Below are 23509 nucleotides of genomic sequence, written 5' to 3' on the forward strand. Positions count from 1 at the left end.
ACGAGCAAGAGACACGCTCGCCGACTGCGGCCGCCTTTTCAAGGCAGGCCCCTTGACGTCACTGCTGTGTGTGGCCGCGGAAGCACAAAAGTGCATCTGGGGCCACGGCAGCCCAACAGCCAATCGGGTGCACTGTTGTACTAGGATGAGGGCCGGGGCACCTGGTGCTCCTTGACTCCCACCCCACCTTTTCCAGCCCAGCACCATAATTGTGGTGGCCCGTGTATTTGACCTGTTTATATGGTAATGCTGCGTGATAACATCTAAAGTAGTGGCAGATTGTGCAACTATATCACATTCCTGTTGCTATTTTATATACTCTATAATATACATGCTTAATATGTATATAAACCAGGGGCATTGTGAACCCTGCGCTTTAGCAGCTACCACAGGGTGGAGATTTTGATGGGCCACTTCTGATGCAACTCTGTAGACAAAGGATCATAAATCACGTGAAAGTGTGGGTGGGTGTGTGAGTGAGTAAAAGTATTGATGGATGGTGGGTGTGTGAGTGAGTGAAAGGATGGATGAATGAATGAATGAAAGTATTGAAGGGTAGATGGATGGATGAATGAGTGAATGGATGGATGAGTGAAAGAATGGATGGATGACTGAAACGGAGGGTGGATAGATCTAAGGGTGGATGGATGGATGGGCAAAAGGGTTAATGGAGGAAAAGTATGGATGCATGAGTGAGTGAAAGTATGGATGACTGAGTGAAAGGATGGTTGAGTGGGGAAACTGAGTGGATGGACTGATAAAGTTAAAGGTGGATAGATGGGTGAGCAAAAGGATGGATGAATGGATGAGTAAAGCATGGATGGTGGAGCATCATGAAACCCCAACTATAGCAGCTACAGCAGGGGTGGTGGGCCACTTCCCTTTGTAACTTGCCAGACAAAGGTGAGTTAGAGATAGGATGGATGGATGTGAGTGTAAAGTTGGATGGATTGGTGAGTGAAAAGATGGATGGTAGATGGGTGAATGAATTAAAGGTTGGATGTGAGGATGGATGAGTGAAAGAATGGATGGATGAGTCAAAGGGAGAATACATGCATGACAAAATGAATGGATGAGTGAAGGGGGAAGGGCTGGATAAAAAGGTAGATGGATGAGTGAAAGGGTGGATGAATAGATGATGCAAGAAAGGGTGGCTGGATGGGTGAGTGAAAGGATGAATGGATGGGATAAGTGAAAGGGAGGATGGGCAGATGGATGGAGTGAAAAGATGTATGTATGAGAGAAAGCATGGCTGAGTGAAAGGATGCATGGATGAGTGAAAGGGGTGGATGGAAGGATGGATAAAATAATGAATGGATGATTAAAAGAATGGATTGATGAATTAAAGGGTGGATGGAATGGAATGATGAAAGGGGTAATGGAGGGATGAGTGAAAGCATGGGTGGATGAGTGACTGAAAGGATGGTTGTAAGAGTGAAAGAATAAGTGGATGGATGGGTGAGTGGATGGATGGGTGGAAGGGTGCGTGGATTAGTGAAAGGATGGATAGATGAGTGAAAGGGAGAATGGATGAGTAAAAGGGAGGATGGATGGATGGAGTGAAAGGGTGGATGGATGGATTGAGTGAAATGGTGGATGGACGACAAAGGATGGATGGATAACTGAAAGGATGGATGGGTGAGTAAAAGGGTGACTGGAGAAACAAATAGGTGAAAGGGATGGATTTTTAGATAGATGTATAGGTGTGGATATGAATGGGTGGGTGGACAGAATGATGAAAGACTGATGGACGAAAGAATGAATGGATTACAGAATGTAAAGGTGAAGTGGTAGATATCACCATGTGAATGGAAGGATGAAAGGATGAATGGACAGATGCTTGGATGAAAAAGACAAGAGATCTCTCCAGGGGAGGGTTGTGATAACCAGCTTTGTTTGCTTGGTGCCATACGAGCTTTGGTTTGAAGTAGGGGATATTTTATTTTTCTGGCTACTCCCTTGATATAAAATATAATGATTTTGTAGTTTGACAGTTTTTAAAGCAAATGCACTTAATTAGGTTGTTTTTCTTACACTTGATCACGACAGCTCTGTCCTCTGAGGAACGGCAGCATATGATCAGCAAGGTATCGGTGGCTGAGGTCTGTGTACCTAACACAGTGCATAGCTCTGTTGCTCAAGGTCAAAGTGTCCTTAAGGATGTTCACTCATAGAGATAGGGCTGATACCTACAGAAGAGGTCTGTGCAAGCTGGATGCCATGATGGGAGGTCTGCTGTCTGAAATGTGGATCTCTATTGCTCGCCTAAAACAAGGGATAGCTCTCTGTAACATGAGCGGTATCTCTGCTCTCCAAGTGTCATTTGGTGTGAGTGGGGTGTCACGTGTCCACCAGAAATAATCCTGCTCTCTGATGAAGGAACGTATGAGATCATACAATCGGGAAACCTCTGCTGCTTGAGTTGATGGTCTTTGTGAGGTGGGAACTACGATGGACAGATTTGCTGTCTGAGGTGCGAGTTACTGTGAGTTGCATAAAAAGGTGGATAGCTCCAATCAAATGCATGCGCCTCTAACGAAGTGTGTAACACAAGGGATAGCTCTGCTGCCCAAGATCCGAGTGCCTCCAAAGTGCTTAAAGTCAAGGATAGCGCTGACGCCTGTTTTGTGGTGTTTTAGGAGGTGTGCAGCATGAGGCGCATCCCTGCTGTCTGAACTTGAGTCAGGTTTTTCTAAATAAATTGTAGCCCTGTCAGATCATTGTCACATAGTTGATTGTGGAGCTTCATCATGCGTTGAATAATAAAAAGCCAAACAGGGCAAACAACAAAGGAATGTAAAGGTTTTTCACAGCAGCTATAATTTAAAATGTATATTCAGGACAAATATTTAATGTAGCATGACTAACCGGCTAGCCTTATGGCCTAGATAGTGTCAACTCAACAAAAAAGCGTTTCTGAAACAGTTTCCAAAAATGAGAACCTCCATCATCGATGTCAGTTGCAACATTTACAATACTTCTGTTTTTCTTCTCTCTTTTCCAGACAGTAACTTTGTGCTGGGAAATGCTCAGGTAATCAACCTGTTCCCCATTGTCTACTGCTCCGACGGGTTCTGTGACCTTACTGGCTTTGCCCGAGCTGAAGTGATGCAGAAGAGCTGCGCCTGCAAGTTCCTCTATGGTTTGGACACCAGCGAGCAACTCAAGGTGCAGATTCAGAAGGCCTTGGATGAGAAGCGCGAGTTCAAGACTGAGATCCATCTCTACAAAAAGAGCGGTGAGTAAGATTGTGTGGTCATCCTTCAGATGTGTCTCTCTCTGCCAACTTTCTAATATTTCTCCTGAGATGTAGGATTTCTGTAACACAAATGGGGTGAGTTTGCTTCTTTTTAGAAGGCAGTGGTTTCGGAGGTGGCAAACAGTTGGGGTGTAACTCAGGCCCCTGCCTCCTAGACCAAATACCCAGACCTAAAAATCGAGAGCCAGAAGCATATTTTCAAGTCAGCCTTCCCTCTGGCAAAATAGAGGATAGCCATGAACTGGAAGGCTTCAGACACACCTTTCATTAGCTTGTGGACGAAAGACCTGGGTTATAGGCCACAGATGAAAAACGATGGTCTAGAGAAAGCCATTTCTTGAAAAGACAACTATTTTCAGATCCAGAAAAAGCCGAAAGAATGTAAATAGCAAATGCGAATTTCAGGCTAACCGAGGAGAGATGGATTTTATGGTTCACATCTGTTTATTTACTTTTAACAAATTAATGCATACACTCAACCATTGGCTGGCGAGGTTTGAATATAGGGAGTGATGGGACATGTGACGGGATGGGAGAGTAGAGGCAAAAAGGGAGAAAAACTTGGATTCAGGACAATAACAAGGGTAAATAATGGATGGAAATATCCCCAGCAAGAGGTGTAGACAATGGAGTTAAGGCACCCCAAGTTGGTAGGTTCAATCATTAAAGTGTCTGGATGTGAGTCCACCATCCCCTAGGAGATGGTCAGTAGGGATGTCAGTCATAGAGAGTCTCAGCGTGTGTAGATAATTAGGGCAAGTAAGCTCCTTACATTCATGCGATAGGAATGTTATACAAGGGCCCTACATTTTGTCAATAATGCACCCATAATTTTCTCCATATCTATATGGTCCCATAGTTTGTGTAGCCAGTGTACATGGTCTTGAGTTTTGTCTGTGTCCACACCGACATCCATACAGGAGTAAAACAACAGTTATTCATCATTTTTATTATTGTCTCTACCCCTACTGCATTGTAGGCTGAGGTGCATATTCTGTAGAATATCCCTGACCATTCCTTGTGATGAAGGTGTGCTCCAGCTCTGTATCCCAGAGGGTTTGTGCTGGGCATTGAATAATGCAAGGAGTTTGGTTCAGGAACTTCGATATTTCAGATAGCATTCGTTTACCTTACTTCTTAGTGACAATCCACTTCTCAAAAGAGTGGTGGACAAATGTCTTTTATGAATATATCTCCACCTCAGGACTCACATAGGTAGCTTTGATTTGCTCAAAGTTCATCAACCCATTGCAGTCATCAAAGTCGCCTATTCTTTTACAGTTGCCTTCTTGCCATCCCAGTCGCCCATCGCCACGTGCTGAGTTTCAGGTTGCAATAATGGGAGCGAGTGGTGAGCAATGGGACAACTAGCCCCAGAGACAGAAACCTTGTCCCAGGCCTCCTTTGTGTCTGTTGTGACAGGGGAGGAGTAGACACCCCAAGGTCGATGATTCTAAGGCAGCTACAGCACTTAACTGTACCCCTGCTATAGGTTGATTGATTAAACACATTTTTTTTTTCAGCGGAAGGCCGGTTCTAATCCAGCAGGTTTACCAATAGAGCTGCTAGATCGTAAGTGGAGAGATTCGGTATGCCGAGGCCTTCCTATGCCACCTAGCCGTGCATGGTTTTTTGCCTCCCCAAATGAAGGATTCAGTAACTTGTTGCAGCTTGCATAAGGGCTGTCGGAAGGAGGGGATTGTAGGGGAAGCACCTGCATGACATAAAGAATTTTGGAGAGTACGGTCATCTTGGCCGCAGTCATCCTCCCCAGCCACAACAGGTCTCCTGTATGTCAGGATTGTAAAACTTCAATGAAACGGGGTTCTAATGTCTTCTCTGCCGGGGAGCGTAACTTAAGTCTTAGGTACTGCACCTAGATGCACGCCCATGTTAGAGTGAATGGGTTTTTCAATGTAGCCATTACCCAGTGACAGAATAAAGTTGTGAATTTACAATGTTTGAACATTCATTTTTAAGCCTGACATCCTATTAAAGGCTGCAAGCTCTCAGAGCAAGCTGGGATTGAATCATGAGGGTCCGAGAGAGCGACCAGCACATCGTCTGAGAGCCACTTTATGTTTCTGGAGTCCTATAGTAAGTCCAGTGATTAAGGGGATCTGATCTGATCATCTCAGCAAGGGGTCCATGTAGAGGACAAAGAGGAGCGTGAACAGGGGAGTGTCCATGTCCTGTGCCCCTGGCCACTCCAAAGGCTTGCAATGTCGTTTTCTTCTAAAGTGCTCTTATGCCCTTGGGTCAGGTTCAAGCTATACAAAACCTGCAATAATCAATAAATAAATAAAACAGAGCCAGTCATAGGACTGGTGTCACTTGGCAGTTTTCCCCGTCATATTATAGACTCCAGCTCGCTCCTCCATGACCCATGAAACATCTGCTGCAGCCCCCACCACCTTATTAGCCCCATGCTCCCGCCCTCCATCCCTCGCAATGTCCCTTTTCCACCCCTCATCTGAGATAACTTCCCCAAAGCTCCAGACCCCAATACTCGCAACATTCGGGCCCCCATTGCCTGACCTTCTTCAGCCAAACCATGTATGTCTTTATAGTTTCTTAGCTGCAGGATGTCGCACCCTTCATGAACTGGGCACGAAGGAGTGGTAAAATAGCTCAGAATGCAATCCACCAGCAGTGAACCTTTGCCAGCAGAAAAATGAGCAAAGTCAGACAAACTGTGCTGTTCACCTGAGGCTCTCGGAAGATGGCTCCCTAAAGGCAAGGTCAGAAAAGTCCACATCTGCTCCCTGAGCCTTTGAAGAATGAATAATGGGGACACCCTTGTCCAGATTTTGGTGGTTTAAGATTGCAATACAACACTTGTTTCAGGTCTGTTTCACAACGTTTGTCATATTTTGACTGCAATTTACAAATACTGAAAATTTGTTCTCAAGCAAATATATTTACCGCTCCGGTTTTGTTAATTACGCTCACAAAACTATGCAAATGAATGAGAGGGCCTCGAGCAGGGAGCGCATCACAGTTTATCAACAGACCATGCCTATCATAGAACAAAATCCAAAACTGCAGCGTTCCTAATTAAAATTGATTTATTTCCTAATTTACATAGCAGCTTGTATAATGTGCTTTCGCAGTTCTGAAATAAATCACTTTTGATGAGGAGTTTTTTTCTGCCATGTTCTACCAATTTTACTTTGGAAAAAGAATAAAACCTGTTCTCACCTCTCAAGGGAAACCGTGGAATAGTCTTGCTGTAGCAGTTCTTAGAGATTACAAAACATTTCTTGACAGCATAACAGAGCCACAACATTCACAAAGGCTGGTCGCCCCCCCTGCAAACTGTCACACAATCGACTTCACTCAGTTTCCAGCTCTGCATTTGCTTTAGCAATATATCATGACTGCCATGTGCCTGGCCTCTGCATGTACCTGCCCCAAACCTCTTCCCATACTTATTTGAAGGCATCCTGACACATTTACTCGTTTTCTCTTGCTGAAGGTCCTCGACTGCCTCTCAACGAATCCCGAATTCTGACTTAATGTACAACAACAGTGCCACCGTTTAGTCTCAACTCCTGTGTTTATATACCTGAAGTTTGCAAGTTTAGTACAGGCCCACCTTCCTTTCAAATATGAACTGGATGGACGAAGGCCCATATTTAGACTTTTTTAGCGCCGCATTTTGACGCAAAAACAGCGCAAACTGACAAAATGCAAATGTATTTTCCAAGTTTGCACCACTTTTGCGTCAAAAAAAGACGCAAATGCGGCGCTATAAAAGTATAAGTATGGGCCGAAGTTTTTTAGTGCCTCTGTCAATGTTCTACTATATATATGATGGAGGGATCCAAATGTCTGTACCGCGTCTTACCTCTCCCTACATTACTGTATTCACGCCCAGAGGTTATTCGCATATGTCTTCTTATCTCCTCTAAGTCCTCGGCTCCCTGCCATGACACAGCAATATAAGTCGTTGCAACACCTGTCACATGACTTCCCACTTGTTGGGCTGTACAAGGTACCTAGTGCTCTCACTGGTTGAGGTTACCTAGCGACACTGAAGAGAGGGGCGGAATAACGTGGGCTGTAAACAAAGAAGATGGGTCAGTCCAAGGTACACTATCAGGCTATTCCCAGTCTATTTGTCACCTGTACTGGCAGTTTTACAAAACAAAGATGTGTTCCACTCAACTCTCCACTAGATGAATGAGAAAAACGGGTCTAACAGTTACACTTGTTTTCACTGTTGAATATTCATATTCTGGGCAAATAAGTTTTGTTTCTAGAGGAAGGTGAGCGCCCACAGGCAATTTACAAAATTAATCAATGTCAAATGTATCTTGAATGGTAAACAATTTTTTTGAAACAGTTCCAAAATGTCACTGTGATTGCAAATGAGTGGAATGTCTGCTCGAAACATGACTTCTGTCCCAGAAAGAATTACTACTATTGAGCAAAATGCGCCTCAACAAGAGGGGGCTTTTGCTATAAAATATGAGAGAGCCTGGTCATTGAAATTACATTCTGTTGTTTATGGTGATTTGTTAAAAAAACATACTTGGACGCCAATGGCCTACTTACAAGACCCAGACAGTTGTAGCGTCAATTTGCACCATTTACTTTTGGAATGCTAAGCATCCTAACTTTATAGATCACAGATGAGATTGTTCTTTTAATGTCAGAAGCCCACCTTTTTCCAGGGACGCCAACTTCTGAACATTAGAGAGGGAGGGCTTTGTGCTAAGAACTGATTGTCATACACACCAAAAGTGATGGGAGGAATACTTGCAATCAGTCTAACCACTGGCAGTAACTTGGGTGGCAATCTAACCCATCGTTTTCCGTCCATTTGTGCCACTCTGCACAAAGGCCCACCTGGTGCATATCAGTATTGACCTTGCTCCTCTTGGGAATAGTCCATCCTAAACTACTACCAAGACTCCTTTCAGAGGAATCTACAGAAAACCCCAGATCCTCATTAGTAATGTATGACTTTTAACCTCTGGCACAGTGAGGAATGGGCCCATGTCTGGGCATACATAATACTCACATAGGCCACTTAGGGCATTACATAATAGGCACTAAAGGTGATTGGAGGAATGCTTGCAAGAAGTCTGCCCACTGGCAAATTCTCATTGTAGTATTCCAACAAATTGTTCTTGCCTACTATGCCACCCTCGACAAAGGCCTGCCTTATGCAAATCAGTACAAACCCTGCCATCATGGGAACAGTCTATTCTGAACTGCCAGCTGAGACCACCTCTAGAAGAGGGCACAAGCAACCCCAGACAGGTTGCGGCTTCCTTAGGCCTCATTAGTAAATTCTATAGCTTGGATCCTATGGCACAGTGAGCAAGGGACCCACGTCTTGATATATCTATAATCACTTAGGTTGTTATATAATACTCTCAAAATATGATGGTTGGAATGCTTTGGAAAAGTTTATCTGCAGGCAAGAGCTTGAGGTAGCATTCTAATCCATCATTTTTCACCCTCTGTGCCACTCAGGACTAAGACTTGCCTTAAATCAGTACTGACCATACTCATATTTGAAACAGTACACCCCTAAATGCAAGCCCAGACACCCTCCAGAAGGGACCACAAGAAACCCTAGACCAATTTGTGCCTGCTTTAGCCTCATCCTATGGCACAGTGAGCAATGGATGGCACTGATTCGCATCAAGTGGACCTTTGTCTAGAGTGGCATGGTGGGCAAAAACTATGGACAGGAGTGTGGCCAAGCAATTGCCAGTGGATGTGAGTAATTCAAGAATTCAGTTAATTGACTTGTTGCTGTGTAAGAGCTGTTTGCAAGACACTTGCTACCCACTCACTCCACCCCAAAAAAACAGAAGCTACTTTTACTGCTTCTGATATCCTGGGCTGTTTTTACACCCCTTAATGAACATTGACTGGGCGGAGGTCTCATATACAAGCTGGAAACTCACTCCATGCTAGGGTTTCAAGCCCACTCTTTGAATCACTATGTGATATTAGCTCTTCACTGGGTGAGCATGTGAGAGGAGCCACTATTGTGTGATACATGGTGGCAACATGTGTGTGGCTAGATTTGTTTTTCGGAGATTGTCTAGTAAGGACTAACACTGTGGGGGAGACTTGAAGCTAGAGCAGCCAACCTTGGAACTGGGGAACCAGATACAAATCTTGGCCTATACTCAACATCCTGTGATTCATGGCAAATCGCCTAGGCTCCCCATGCCTTGTAAAGCCCTCTAATGCCATCCGGCCAAGTTTGCACTGCATTGAATTGCCAAAAAAGCATCTCTTTCTCTTTCTCTGGTAGGGGGCGCAGGGCTCTGGGTCCCCAGACTTCTTGTAGGGGACCTTAACAGTCTACATGATGGTGGCAGTTCTGGTCCGGAACCTCCTGTGGACTGTTGCCTAGGAGCCAAAAAAGTGCTTAAATACAGCTTTAGGCTGAAAGCACAGAAACTATTAGGCTGATCAATTCAAGTCCAGATGGATGGAGTGGATTTCGTTGCAATTATTTTTTATTGTAGCTGTTCTAATGGTAATGGAAATTCTTAATGTTTGCTGTCTGCTTTGTTTTTTCATGTGGGTGATTAAAATAAAAACAAGCTGCTCCCAGGAAAGATTTGTAATGCTGTGTGTTACTTCGGCGGGAGGGTGCTGCGGATAGGTACTTTATCAGAGTAAGATGGTGCAAAACATTGGATCCTTTCTTCACTTGCGAACAGTTTGTAACTAATGGGTTCAGTTTAAGAAACTCCAAAGCTGTATTATGTCACCAGAAAGCAGTTTTCAGCTTTTAAGGTGCCAAAATCTGAAGAATTAAAAACTCTAGCATGAATGAATGACACACAGCTAGACGTAGTAATTGTACATATATTTGTTGTATGCAGAAATGTATATATTTGTCCAAAGATGTGGAATGGCCACTTATAGCAGGAACTCCATTGAAATCTGCTATTGATTCCTGTTGGAGGTGGTTACCACCCAACATTCTTCCTATACTGAGTCAGGGCACACCCCACTTTTTATTTGTAAAGAGGTATACATTCCCTCTCAGCCTCAAAAGCCCACGGTTAAGTCTCTAAGGGTCTGATTTGTTTATTGGCAGTCGACACTTCATTGTCTAGGGCGAAGGAGTAAATTACTCCATCACATTGACAGAGGTGGTAAGAGACACATTTTTAAATGTCTGCCAACCCAGCTGACATTTCTAGCATTGACAGGAACCACAGTAAACCTGCATAGTTTTTTTTCAAAATTAAAATCCCAAAGCGGGGTTTTCTTTTTGAAGATCAAAAAAGCAATGCCCTCCTCGCCAGAGGATTTTGCTTCAATTTCGAGGGGGTATTTAGCACTTTTCAGGGTGCCTTACCACCAGATTTTTCCAGGCAGTGGCAGGCATTGAAAAACAGCTATATATCTGTTCATCTAAATTAAGTGGGCGACCATATAGCCAAACCTCCAACAGCCCTTACAATGTTGAGTCGTCAGATAAGTTTGACCACAGGGGAGACAGAGTAGTCTCCGCTGTCATCAAACTATGGTCTGCCCGCATTTAAATTGGGTGAGCGGACCATAGTCTTGGGGGGGGATGGAACTCCATCACCCTTGCTATGGAGTTCTCTCTCTGTGAAGATCTAAATAGGGCTCTAAGTCAGGGGCCTTTCACCAATCGTGTGCTCTTGGATTGAAATGTCTTGGCCATGACATGCAAGGATTTTATGTTCGATATGGGATAGATGGGCATTCTCAAATGGGTTTGTTTGTATAGCTGGTAGCCTACCCTCTTTAACCCAGGCTCTCACCAAGATTCCTGTTGTTTGCCCCAACACAAGAATCGCCTATTATTGATGTTTGCGCCTACATTACTGTTCCCTGGTTTAACAGTTAATTTAGTGCTGCCTGCATTTTGTTTTATATTTTTCCTCTAAAGTGCTTGCACAAAACTTGGTTGTAGGATACGGCATCTGAAGAAAGTGGCCAGGTCAGCAGATCTCTAAACAAACTAAGAAAGATGGCTCTCTCACCAGGCCAGGCTCTGAAGTCTATATTTAAATGACTGTTAGCACGTCCAGTTTTTATCTGAAATTTTGGAAGTTAATCATCCGAGGGTGGACCACACTGTTATTGTAGTTACAAATTCCAATACCAGCAGCCCATCCCATCACTGGTTAGTGTCCCCTTGCTATGTACTGTGCTACATAGTCATGTGACCTTTTTATTCTTATTCTTTGTACATATTGGCACCCACAAAAGCTTCATCTGCAAATGCCTTTCGGTAAGTGCCATGGTTATTAATTTGTCATATATGAATCCATTCACACTTTACTAATTCATCAATATTTCTGAAAATTATAGTGTTGACAAAGTCTGCCTTTCACTTGTTGTTAAAGACTTTATTGGTCTGCAAATGGCAGTTCCATGCACGTGTTATTGGGTCCTTTGCCAGTATTCAGCTAAATGAGCTTCTACCCATTCTAATTAATGGAGGTATCCAGTGATAGCTGGCTCAGACATTCTTGTATTGGGCTCCTGCTTTCCAAAAATGAGCCAGAGCACACTTTAGAAATTACATTTTTGTTTGCTCCCACTCAAAATGTGGTGCTGTGTACTTGAAAGTAGCTTTGATATAATGGCAGGCCAGTGAGGCACTGTGATTTCAAAACCACTCACTCTGGCTTTTTGATTTACACTAGGGGTGTGTGAAATTCGCATGATTTGTTTTAGAGTAATTATTTGAAATTTCAGCAAAATTACACGTAATTATGTAAATTGCAAATTGTTTTTTGCGCTGTATTTTGCCTCTAAATGCATTTTGTGCTAAATAAAACACAAAAAAACAAAAACCCTGCGCACAACTGCTCGTGTTCTGTTCTTGCTCTGTGTTCAAAGGAAATGTTTACCTTGAATGGCAAATTCGTATTACATTTTTACCATGAAAGGCTCATAAATACTGAAGTGGCACAAACGTGTAAATTGGGAATCTTACATAACAAGAGTAACATGAAATTTCCAAATTTACACAACGTACACCGGTATTATATTAAATTACGTCCAGGCCTGCTTTACACTGGGTAGCATTGGAAGCTTTCTTACATTAATCATTATGGATCTGGGCCCCAATCCTGCTCTGCCAAGCAGCAGTATACCCAAGCCCCAGACCCCCTTCAGTACCCACTGGTCCACAGTGAGCGCTTTACAAAAAGACTCTTTCTTACTCACTCGTGTTGTCTATTTCTACTTTCTACAATCATTCACATTATGCAGGACCCTTCGATGACCACTCACTTAGCAACCCTCTGACCAATGTACAGCAGTGACGTTAATGCGCTGCGAAACATGCACTTATGTCCACATCAATCACAGTAAAGAAATTATAGCTATATATTCAGTTCAGAACTACTAGCAAAACGTATGTTCTTGAAGCAAGAGAGGCTGATCTTATTAGACAAAGAAAAACATACATTCTGCATGTACTCAAATTAGCAAAGACCTCACACAAAAGGAGCTCATGAACCATAGCTTCACAAACAACATAAACAACATAGAATCAGACCGTGGTCTTTGAGGGAATCTTTGCTAATAGGGTGTGAAAGTATCCAGACTCAGACAGTACTTCAGGGCATACAAAGGCAGAGCATGTGTGTCATCATGGCAATATCCTCTGCATGATGTACAGTCAGTCTCCCTTCCCTTAGTCCCCTATATAAGCATCTGGTATCCTGGTCTTTTATTTTGGCCCCAGTCTCACTTTAATCTACTTTGTGTGTAAAGATCTATGACTGTCCCTTGACAGAAGAGTGCTCCTGGACCTGTACTAGACCTGGAGCGGTGCACCAAGCATGCCCTCATTTGTTTGACAGTGGGCTACTATCACTGTCATGGGTTTTGCATGTAGCGCTGTGGTGGCAGTGTAACATGTTTTGCAAATCAAGAGTTGTGACCAAACCTTTTTATCTATGTCAATGGAGTGGAGGACTCATGCCCAGTTGTGTTCCGCATCTGTGCGCTAACCCGGGGGCCTAGTGCTAACATCTAGGGTATGTTATGCCTGTGTGCATGTATGTAGCCTACACGGTTGTATGAGCGAACTAGAGTAATGGCCTATGGGCTCTACTATGCAGGGCCCTGGCCTGTCCATGTGCACAAGATCTAGGTGAAGCTGTTTTCCCAGATGGTGTAAGTGTAGTGCTGACATTCCTAAAGATGGAGGGAGCACCCTAGACACTGAAGTCAAGGAGGGAAAGAGGACACAGGGTTCCCTTTAGAAATCTGATTAGGTCCTTTTTCTGAGAAGAGTCGCTGATTAGTCTTCCTGAGTACTGCCATTGGTAGGTAGCGGGGATTAAGGGTGGAACTGCAGTCTCTGTTGTTCAGAGTGTGAAAGGTTCTTTAGGTGAGACCAAGCTTTTGTCTCTTTCCTGATCACTGTTCTATGCGGCAATTGATAGCCAGGTGCAGAAAGCTCACCCCTTTTTGGGCCTCTGTTGTTGGGACGACTCTGCTGTGAAAAGCATCACTATACACAAGGCTGCATCTGGAAAACAGGCTGGAGAGGACACATGAAAGAACAGTCACCCCAAACTGGTTCAGAGAGAGCATACAGAGAATCAGTATCCTCTGTCGACTTTGACTTTTTAAAAGTGGAAATTGTTGACCTACTTTGTATCTTTGACAAAGTAAGATGGTACTCCACAGAGTACTCGGAAATCTGCTGTTTCACCAGAGCTGGTTTCTGCCTGACAGCCAGCTTCCCAGTGGTGAGGGAACATCACCTGGAGTCTAACTTGAAAGGAAGAGCTGTCTCCCTGTCCAGAAGTGCCTAAAGGCTAATCTGCCAACCATGCACGAGTTGTGATGGCATAGGAGGATACAGAAGCAGCTTACCCCAGAGCTAAGGCTCCATCCATCCAGAGATACTCAGGAGAGCAATCTGCATGCTCCCAGATCAGCATACAGTATTGGTGTGATGCTGAAGTTGTGTCCAAACGGACTGTAATGCTGCAAAGGTTCTGAGGTTATGATTAAGCAGACTGCACCATTGCAGCAGCCTGGAGTGTGCCCGAGTGGTCTGGGAAGCTGTGATAACTGACTGAACCTGAACAAACTGCAAGGCTAACATTGCACCACGACTTGAGTCAGTATCATGCCACCTGCAGAAGAGCCTGACTCCATACCTCACTCCTCAACTCTCTCAGAGCCCAGAAGTGAGCTGCAATGATACTAGAACTCACACACCTTTACAGACATCGGTTGACGGCCTTCTCCGCTTTTCCAAGTGACCTGACCAGAGTGCTAGAGCACTCACAGCTGGTGCGTCTCCTCCTGGAAGAGAGACACACCCCCTGCTACCAGTATTTTGCCAAAACTCTGCATGGGTAAGATCAGTGATCGGCTGTGACTACTGGGAATAACTGAGCGCATGAACTCTAGAGAGGGAGTAGCACTGAACCTGTGCCTGATATCAGCATCTACTCACAGATACAGTGAAAAGAATAAGAGGCAGACAGGAAGGGATAATTCCTGACACCCTCGCGCCCGCCAATGAAATGTTCCTAGCTGTATTCTATTGTGTGTAGTATTACATTTTCTGCGTGGATGAAAGTACTTTCTTTTTAACAAAAACTAGCACTATTTTGGACATTCATATTTTCTACTGCTGGGGGAGTAATGAGTTCTGAATTCGAAGCTTGAAGCCCCCTCACACTACCTCCCTGAGAAGCTGCCCGCATCGCTACCGCTTAGAGTGAAGTGCTGGAGGGTTGTACTGGGCCCAGTTTGCGGGACCGTGTTAGGTCAGACGCGGGACATCGTGGGCGAACAATCCCAGCCCTCACGGCTCAGGCCTAGTGAAAGCTGTTTGCCCTGTGGCCTCCAGAACAGGGTCCGACAATGTGATATAAAACTTTATACAATTTAACAAAACAAAGAAAAGAAAAAGCCTTGTATTGACCAGAGAAGTATGCACGAGCTGATAACAAAACAAAATTAATAACACAGAAAGAAACAGATTCTGATAGCAACATAAATTCTTATTTGAGCTCTAAAATGACCCAAAGACAGGGTGCAGCGCTATACAAAACTACTACATAAATAAGATCTTACTCGACGTAGATGCACATACAATGTGATAGGATTAGGCTTATCTTGCCACCCATATAAGCACCTTTCACCCTGAATCATCCCCTCATCATCACGTCATTATTTCTTAAAGTAACTGATAACAGGAGAGGGCAAATATATGTACTCTCTATGTTGGTGATGATTTTGCTACTGAACATAGTGATATATATTATATTACAGCACTGTGTGGACTCCCACAGTCTATAGATTCACAGAGGCCTGGAAGCAACACAGGGAGGTCTGTGTTATGGTCAGAGAGCCATCGACCCCTTAGCCAGAGAGGTTCCTCTTACTGACTTTAGAAACATGATTATTCTGAAGAAAGTAGTGTCTAGACAACATCATCAAAACACATTTCTGTGCGAAAATGAAAAACCTTCTATGAAGACACGCCTTTGCAAGGAATCTATAATGTTGAAATCGGTATGCCGAAAAATCCGTTTAACACTGTAATGAATCCCAAAGAGGAGGGCATGCCTAAACCCTAAACCCTGCACCCTCACACATTTTAATAATAGCACGAAAAACATTGTTATTGGTATTTTTCATTATTATCTAAAATAAAAATGTTCTTATCACGTTTCTTCTCTTTTTTTCCGTCACACTAGGTTTCTTTGCCTTGGGTTCCCCGTGTTTTTACATAATGCCTGATAAACATGTGCACCCCAGCAATTAAAGGGGCCCTGTAAATACACATACTCTAATTACAAGAAATCTCCATCTGATATGTCACAAACATCTCCACAGCGTGCTGCCCCAGTCACTTTGTCTGCTGTTACTGAAGCTGGGCTATTAAACAAGCGGAGGGAGCACCTTTCATCCTGAATTAAGAGGTTTTATGGGATCTCTAACATGAGTGCACATGAGTGAAGAATCCCAGAGGATTTTCGGATACACCTTAATATGATTATTAGTTATACTTATTATTATTATTAATTTTTTTATTACCTATCATTTATTATTGTCAATCGTAGGAATAATCACTTCTGCAAGTATTATGTACCGTTATTATTGTAACATTAATATTGTTGTTATTATTATAAGATAACAATGATGATGATTAGGAGAATGTCAATAACAAGAATAGTAACAATAAAGATGATGATGACAATAGTTCTAGTGATATTTTTATATATATTGGGTTCTCCTAGAAGTGGTGCTGCATTCCGTGGTGTTCACGCTGCTTTCATTGGTGCATATTGCCTTCTCGTCAGGCCTGGTATCATCGCTCTGCCTCCTCCTCACTCAAAGAGCGAGACGCGTCTACATCATGTTTGACCCCCACAAGGTGTTCTGGAAATGGGACTGTCCAACGTACTTCAAACCTATGCTTAGGCTAACAAATAACTCCATTTATGCTTAGCATGAATTCACTAAAGAATTTCTAGCAGCTGTAAATGGATTTACAAGCGTGTATTTTCCTGCCAGGTGAGAATGGAAGTCTGCAGTTATAAATACACTGAAAGGGCAAGAGAAGGGCTTTCTAAGGTGGGGTTTACCCTGGAAGTTTGGGAATGCCCACAAACATTTAGGACCAGATTTCAGAAAAGTGGTGTTGCACCAAGTGCAGCACCATTTTTCTTGCCCCCCCTTAGCGCCCCCCTCACGCCACCATGTGTGTGCTCCGACCAGGAGTTAAAAGTGCCGGAGAAAATGACGCAGAGAAATCTCAGATTTCGTTGCGCCATTTCCCCCTCCCCCAACGGGGGAGCGCCCCTTTGCATACATTATACATGGGGCATGATGTAGCGCAAAGGGTTACAAAGTGGAGCAATGCATGCCACTCTACAATTATTTTACCAAACATACATTATTGACCGACGGAAAGTGTTTTTAGATACACTTTTTGAAAATGCATCTTGAAAAATATGTTGAGAAGTCATTGTGGGGACGTGCGTGTGAGTTAAGAAGTGCACGTTGTCAGATGTGTGTTTACCAGTGCTTGATGTGAGTGTATGCTGAGACGCGTCTGTGTGGGTGCATTTGAAGAAGTGCATGTTGCAAAGTGCTTGATGCCAGTCGCAGCTCGCAGGAACGAAAAGGGGCGGTGAGGCGAGGTACGGGGCAGGGAGGGGGTACCCAAAAAAATAAAAATACTAAAAATCAAACTTACCTTTTTCCCGCACTGCGACGCTCCATCCGCTCTTCTCCATCATTGCAGGCTGCAGGCACAGGCTCCAAGCCTTCCCTGCGGCCAATCCTGGCGCTTCCCAAAGCAGTATCAGGATTGGCTGGGAGAGCCCAGCCAGGACGCTCCAAGGCAGACTGGAAACCTGTGTAGGCTCTCCAGCCTGGCAACACAGTGTTGGGTTGGAGAGACCACAGTGAATGTGTATGTTTGGCCGGCCCGAAACGGCTGGCCAAACATACTTGCGCACTGAGGGAAAGTGCTGGGCACTCCCCCTCAGTCCATGTCACGCCTGTGGCCTCGCCCACTTTTATAGAAACAACATAATAAAAAAAGTTTAAGCTGCAAAACTTTTATAGAAAAAACATAATAAACTAGGTTTATTATGTTTTTTCTATGAAAGTTTTGCAGCTCCTGCTGCTGGCCGGAGGGGGAGGGGAGGAGCCGCCCCTGCGGATGCATCCATGTTTTAAGGGGTGTGTGCTGAGAGCTGTGTGACAAGAATTACAGGCTATTGTGTATTAAGAAATGTTTGTACAGATGTTTGTTTCGATAATGGTGTATCTAGCAGTGGCGGCCGGCAGCTTTAGGAGGGAGGGGGTGGGTGGGAAGCACACCCACATTCTTTCACACACACATGCACATCCATTAACAACACTCAACATTCAAACATGCATGCACGCACCAAACATTTATTTTAAAGATCACACACATTCATTCTTTCACACGCACGCACATCCATTAACAACACTCATAACATTCAAACATGCACGCACGCACCTAAAATTCATTTTAAAAGATCACACACACACACCTTCAGCCTCGGAGGTCCCAGGAGGGTTAGGACTGCTGCCTTCCCTCATTGGCTCAATGAGGGAAGGCAACAGTCCCAGCCTCGTCACAGAGTGGGATGGGGTCAGTGAGACTGCTGACCCCACTCTGTGACGAAGTGTCACTGATTGACACTCACCCTGGGCGCTTCAGGTCTTAAACCTGAAGCACCCAGGTCGAAGTCAATGGGTGACGCTTTCTTTGTCACTCAGGGGAGGGCCTTGAGGCACCTTTGCTGAGTCGAGGAGGTCACGCCCATAGGAGCTGTGACCTCCTCAGCCCAGCAAAGTTCAGCTCAGGCAACCAGGAGTCTGTGTGCATGTCTCACTCCTGGCTGCCTGACCTGATCATGAAGAGTGTCTTTCAGGCTGACCTTTGTCCAGCCTAACATACATTCTTCATGAGGGACAAAAGATGGGGGGCGTGGCCCCTCCGCCCTAAAGGACGGGCGTGTCTGGTATCTAGACATTTGCGCTAAGAAGTGTTTGTTGAAAATGTGTGTTGACAAGTACGTTCGACACGTCAGAGCTATTTTCTCAGGATTGATTCACTTGGAACTGTTGTCAAGATGTACGATTATGTTTTTTCATTGCTGAAAAAAGAAGAATGAGGAAAATAGTCTTTTTTGCAGCTTGTACAAGTCTGGTGTAGAAATCGATCGCACTGACATTTGACGTGTCTAGTGCTGAGGCCCACAATGCTGCTCTGTCTCCCCGTGCAGAGACGGCGAGCCTCGTGTCACTGCCTCGCTTTCAGGCTGTCTCCCCAGCTCTGTTTACTACTATTCCTCGTCGCACAAAAAAGACCAGAAAACAAATGTCTAATCATTTTACGATAGGCCCGAAGATGGGGCTTTGTTCCCTGTATGTGTGCACGTGCAGTCTGAGCTGAAAAGTGTGCAGACTGAATGCGCTATTTTATTTTTGGGGATCTGAGGAGGACTGTCATTCAATACAGGAAGCGCAGCCTTCTTTCAAATCCAGATCAGCGTGTAACTGGAGCCAGGGAAAGGTCGCCAAAGTCCGGAACTTCAAAGTTCCAGGAAAAATGAAATCACTGTTTGACCACAGTGAAGGTATACTTCTGAAATGGCGCAGAGGAAGGCCATTCTCAAGGTGAGAACTGGTATGAGGCAAAGAGATTTCACAGATGTCTGAGGACTGTGAGGCACTGATGGGCCCTGGCAGGGCGTGACATACCTCCTGCTGGCTTGGCAGACACCAACTTCACCATCCAAAGCATTGGCTTCAGAAGAGAACAGAATGAACTGCTGAGGAGCAGAGTGAAAATCAGATATACTTTGAAAACATAACTGATCTGAATAACTGCTTTTGTCACAGTTATTCAGAGGGCCCACAGGATTGAAAGATACTTGGTTATAACCAAACGCTGCTGCCCTTGAGAAAGTGTCAATGTCAATGAATCACAGAAAAGGTAAACATCGAGTTGTTTTCTCATGATCTCGTTATGGGCTACAGAACTGAAGAGATTCCTGACTCATCATGAGCCTGCTAGTGAAACCACAAAGAACAGCTGAACAAACGCACAAGGTGGGCCAGCATGGCATAGCCATAGGGCTGAGAAGGAGATGATGGCACAGGCCTACCTTTGCTTCGCTACTTCTCTATGTCACTCACATAAGCGTTTTGCTCCAATATCTCCATAATCCCATTTCCACTACAATAAGGGAGTGCTGAGCTACAGTACAGAACAGGACAAGACTTCTTCCTCTATGAACATTACATAGTGCACCTACAACACCTTCCTTATTAACTAGACATCGCCTAGAAGAGGAAGACAATGCCAGGTCTTTAGTGACATATGAAATATCAACTGTGAGAAAGAACCATGAATACACGTCATAATAGGGCCTTTTAAGTACCAATGGGCCTATTAATGACAAAAACATAAAGCATGGGTGGAAATTTAGCAATGTTTACAGTTTTTGTTCTGTTCATAAACATTCTTAGAAGTATTCCTGAAAAGATGCGTCAGGTGCAGGTTTGTAGATGTAAATCTGGGAAATTGAGGCAACATCTTACATAGGGCCGATTTGCCCTGTGCAGAAATCTACTTAGTGTTGATTTCTGTACATGCTTCGAAAAACAATGAAATAATTACAAAATGAAACGTGTCTTAACAATCATTTCATCACTTATACTTTTCAACACACATGGTTCAACTCACACTTACATCATGTCTTTCAGCACACTTTCCAACACACATGTAGGGGCTTTTCTCGTAGTCCAGGGGCACTGGCTGCTTATTGGGCACTGTCCATTTTGGGTAGTGCCATTCACCACTGATGCCCCAGGACCGCTGGTATTATTGCACTCCAAATTACATTTACTAAGCCACGCAAAGCCACTTTGCATGGCTTTGCAGTTTAGTAAATACAAAGTTAAGCATGACAGTGTATAGCGCTGCCTTGCTCTACTTTGCATTGGGTAGGCATTACATTGGTAGACTAATGGTATTTCCATGCATCCACCTATGTATTTTGATGCAAACCTGGATTTACAAAGACTTGTAAACCTGGGTGTGTGCCAATATGGATTGCCTATCCAATATATTTCTCCTTGTTACTTCCTCTTTCCATGTGTGCTGCATTCTTACTGCATCGGTGCTAGGCAGCACACAGTGTGCTAACAAAAAAAGGGAGCAGAAATGATCCATATCTTTGTAAATATGAAACATTTCTGCTCTCTCTCTCTCCCTTTCACACAACAAAGCTCAACAAGTTTCCTTGCTGCCCTGCGTTTTGTGATATAATAGTAAATGTTCCCCTTGGTTTAGAGCTCAACTGCAGTATAAAATACTGATAAACGCGATAAGCACAAGTTCTGGTTAGGGTTCTATGTTTTAAAAGGAACAGGTCTTTCATTACAGACAGGGAATTTAGGAAAGCAAAACTAATGACCAACACAACCATTCAAAAGGTTCTAGCACATTTTCGGGCCAAGATATGTTTCTAGATAGCTTTACAAGTTGTATGCAATACAGCACTAGAAATAAAATAATGTGGGAATCTTTGGACAATACCTATGAGTCAAGTTTGTGATTTCTTAGCTGCATACACATATTCGGTTTCCAGTTCTCCTACTACAGCTTTGTCCCTGGTTCCTTGATCAATGGTACAAACTATCAAGTATGCTACAATGTGTCTGCCCTTTGTCCTAGTTTCTCATTGGCCGAAGGTTTAACGAGGAAATATTCGCTAGGTTCGAAATCAAACAGCTAAATACAAGCTGAAAATACCACAGCGCACAACAATATTTTAAGAAAATAAAAACCCACTTCCGAATGGTGAACAGGGATAGCTACCAAAAATTATGGGTTTAAGATGTCAAAGGAAAGCTTAAAAGTAAAATATTCCTGTGGAGGGCGGGGGGACCACCAGGCTCTGATCACTGGTGACAAAGGGAGCACTAACACTAACAGGAAACTAGCTGCTCTACACTAATAGGAAACTAGCTGCTCCTCCAACAAGTATCAAAACTGAAATTCACAAACAGGAGCTAGTGGAGCTGGAAATGGACCAGCACCCACAGTAGGTCCTTCAGGAATATAGACTGCTTGTACAGTTGATAGCAGTCAGAATCTTTTGGATGGTATGTGTATCTGATGCATCTGTGTGCAGCATGTAGCTGAAACTCAAGTGTTTAGGGTCCATCTGTATCTTTGATTTCAGTTTAAGAAGACATTTATTATGAAATCAACACACAATAAAGAAATACAATATTTGTAAAACATTCTGCATAAGGATATGGAAAATATTGCAGAATAAATGCATTGTGTATTTGTAAAATCTTGTCACCAATGTAAATAATTTATTAACAGTAAGTGTAACCTGAAAGACATCCTACGAAAAGGAGAGAAAAGAAAGAGAAGAAGCAGAAAAAACTTCCTATAGCTAATAGTAATGACACACTCCAAAAGAACAAATATGCTATAACGTGTAGAAATACTCCATTCAACAACATGCCTATATATAATATACAAAAGTATTACTCTTTAGTACCCAAGGTGGCTTGAAGATGAACCTCACATTTTTTACCATGGAGGACAATTCATGCATTCATGCTTTTACCATACAGGTAAGTAAAGGTAAGTACCACCTTGGCCTACATTTGGTACTTTACCATGCAGTACTTTCCAATGCAAGTAAATATATATTTAAAAAACATAAATATTAACTTACTTTTTTAAAATGGGGATATTATGGAATGGGTGAGGGTTCAGGGTCTTAAAATATTTTTAGGGTTCACAGGTGTGTGAGGGTATGTGATATTAAGAGTTCTAAATGGGGTTTTAGGGATGGTTATGCATATGGGGTAGTAATGTGTTTTCAGGGTTCGGGGCTCAGTAAGAGTAAGGGGTAGTAGGTTTTGAGGGTTTTTCTAAGGTTCAGGGATAGGTAAGGTTATGGGGTATTAAGGGGTTTGATAGCTCAGGGATGGGTAAGGGATGGGGAATAAGGGATTTACAAAGGGTTTTAATATTAAAGGATGGGTAAGATTATGTGTTAAGAAAGGGTTATTAGGCCTCAGGGATTTGTAAAGATACAGGGCATAAGAGTTTTAAGGGTTTTATGGGGTTCAGGCGTGGGTATGATTACAGGGTAGTAAGGGTTTTTTAGGGTTTAGGGATAGGTTAAGGAACTGGGTAGTGTGTTGTAAGAAGGGTTTTAAGTGTGTTCTTTGGGTTCAGTGGTAGTAATGGATTTTTAGGCTTCAGGGTTGGGTAAGCGAATGGAGTAGTAAAGGATTTTTGGGGCTCAGGGATGACTAAGGATATGCTTAGTAAGGGTTTTAAAGTGTTTTTAGGGTTCAGGGATGGGTGAGGCTTATTGTTAGTAAATGTGTTTTAGGGTTCAGTGCTGTCTAGAGGTATAGGGTATTAGGGATAATAAGGGTGTCAGCGATTGGTAAGGGTACAAGGTAGTAGTAGTTTTGAGGCTTTTAAGGATATTTTTAGAGTTCAGGGCTCAGGGACGGGTACATGGTTGAAAGCATTTATTAAGTGTTCAGGGATGGGTGCGGGTATGAGTACAAATGGTTTTAAAGATTTTTTAGGAATGGGTAAGGATACAGGTAAGTAAGAGGTTTGCAGGTTCCCGGGATGTGTAAGGGTACAGAGTTGCATGGGGTCGTAAGGGTTGAAGTTATTTTTGGGTTGAGAGATGGGTGAGGATC

General features: G+C 43.5%; 1 protein-coding gene across 1 annotated transcript in view; it reads left to right on the plus strand.

Moving 5' to 3' along the window:
- The window catches only part of LOC138285590 (potassium voltage-gated channel subfamily H member 8-like), a 1338351-nt gene that overhangs the window by 402376 nt on the left and 912466 nt on the right, over positions 1-23509 (plus strand). Inside the window, exon 2 of the mRNA XM_069225730.1 lies at positions 3005-3238. Coding sequence (XP_069081831.1) covers positions 3005-3238 — 234 coding nt within the window. The remainder of the gene's footprint in view (positions 1-3004; positions 3239-23509) is intronic.

The sequence above is a fragment of the Pleurodeles waltl genome, chromosome 3_1 (genome assembly GCF_031143425.1).
Source record: "Pleurodeles waltl isolate 20211129_DDA chromosome 3_1, aPleWal1.hap1.20221129, whole genome shotgun sequence".
NCBI lineage: Eukaryota > Metazoa > Chordata > Amphibia > Caudata > Salamandridae > Pleurodeles > Pleurodeles waltl.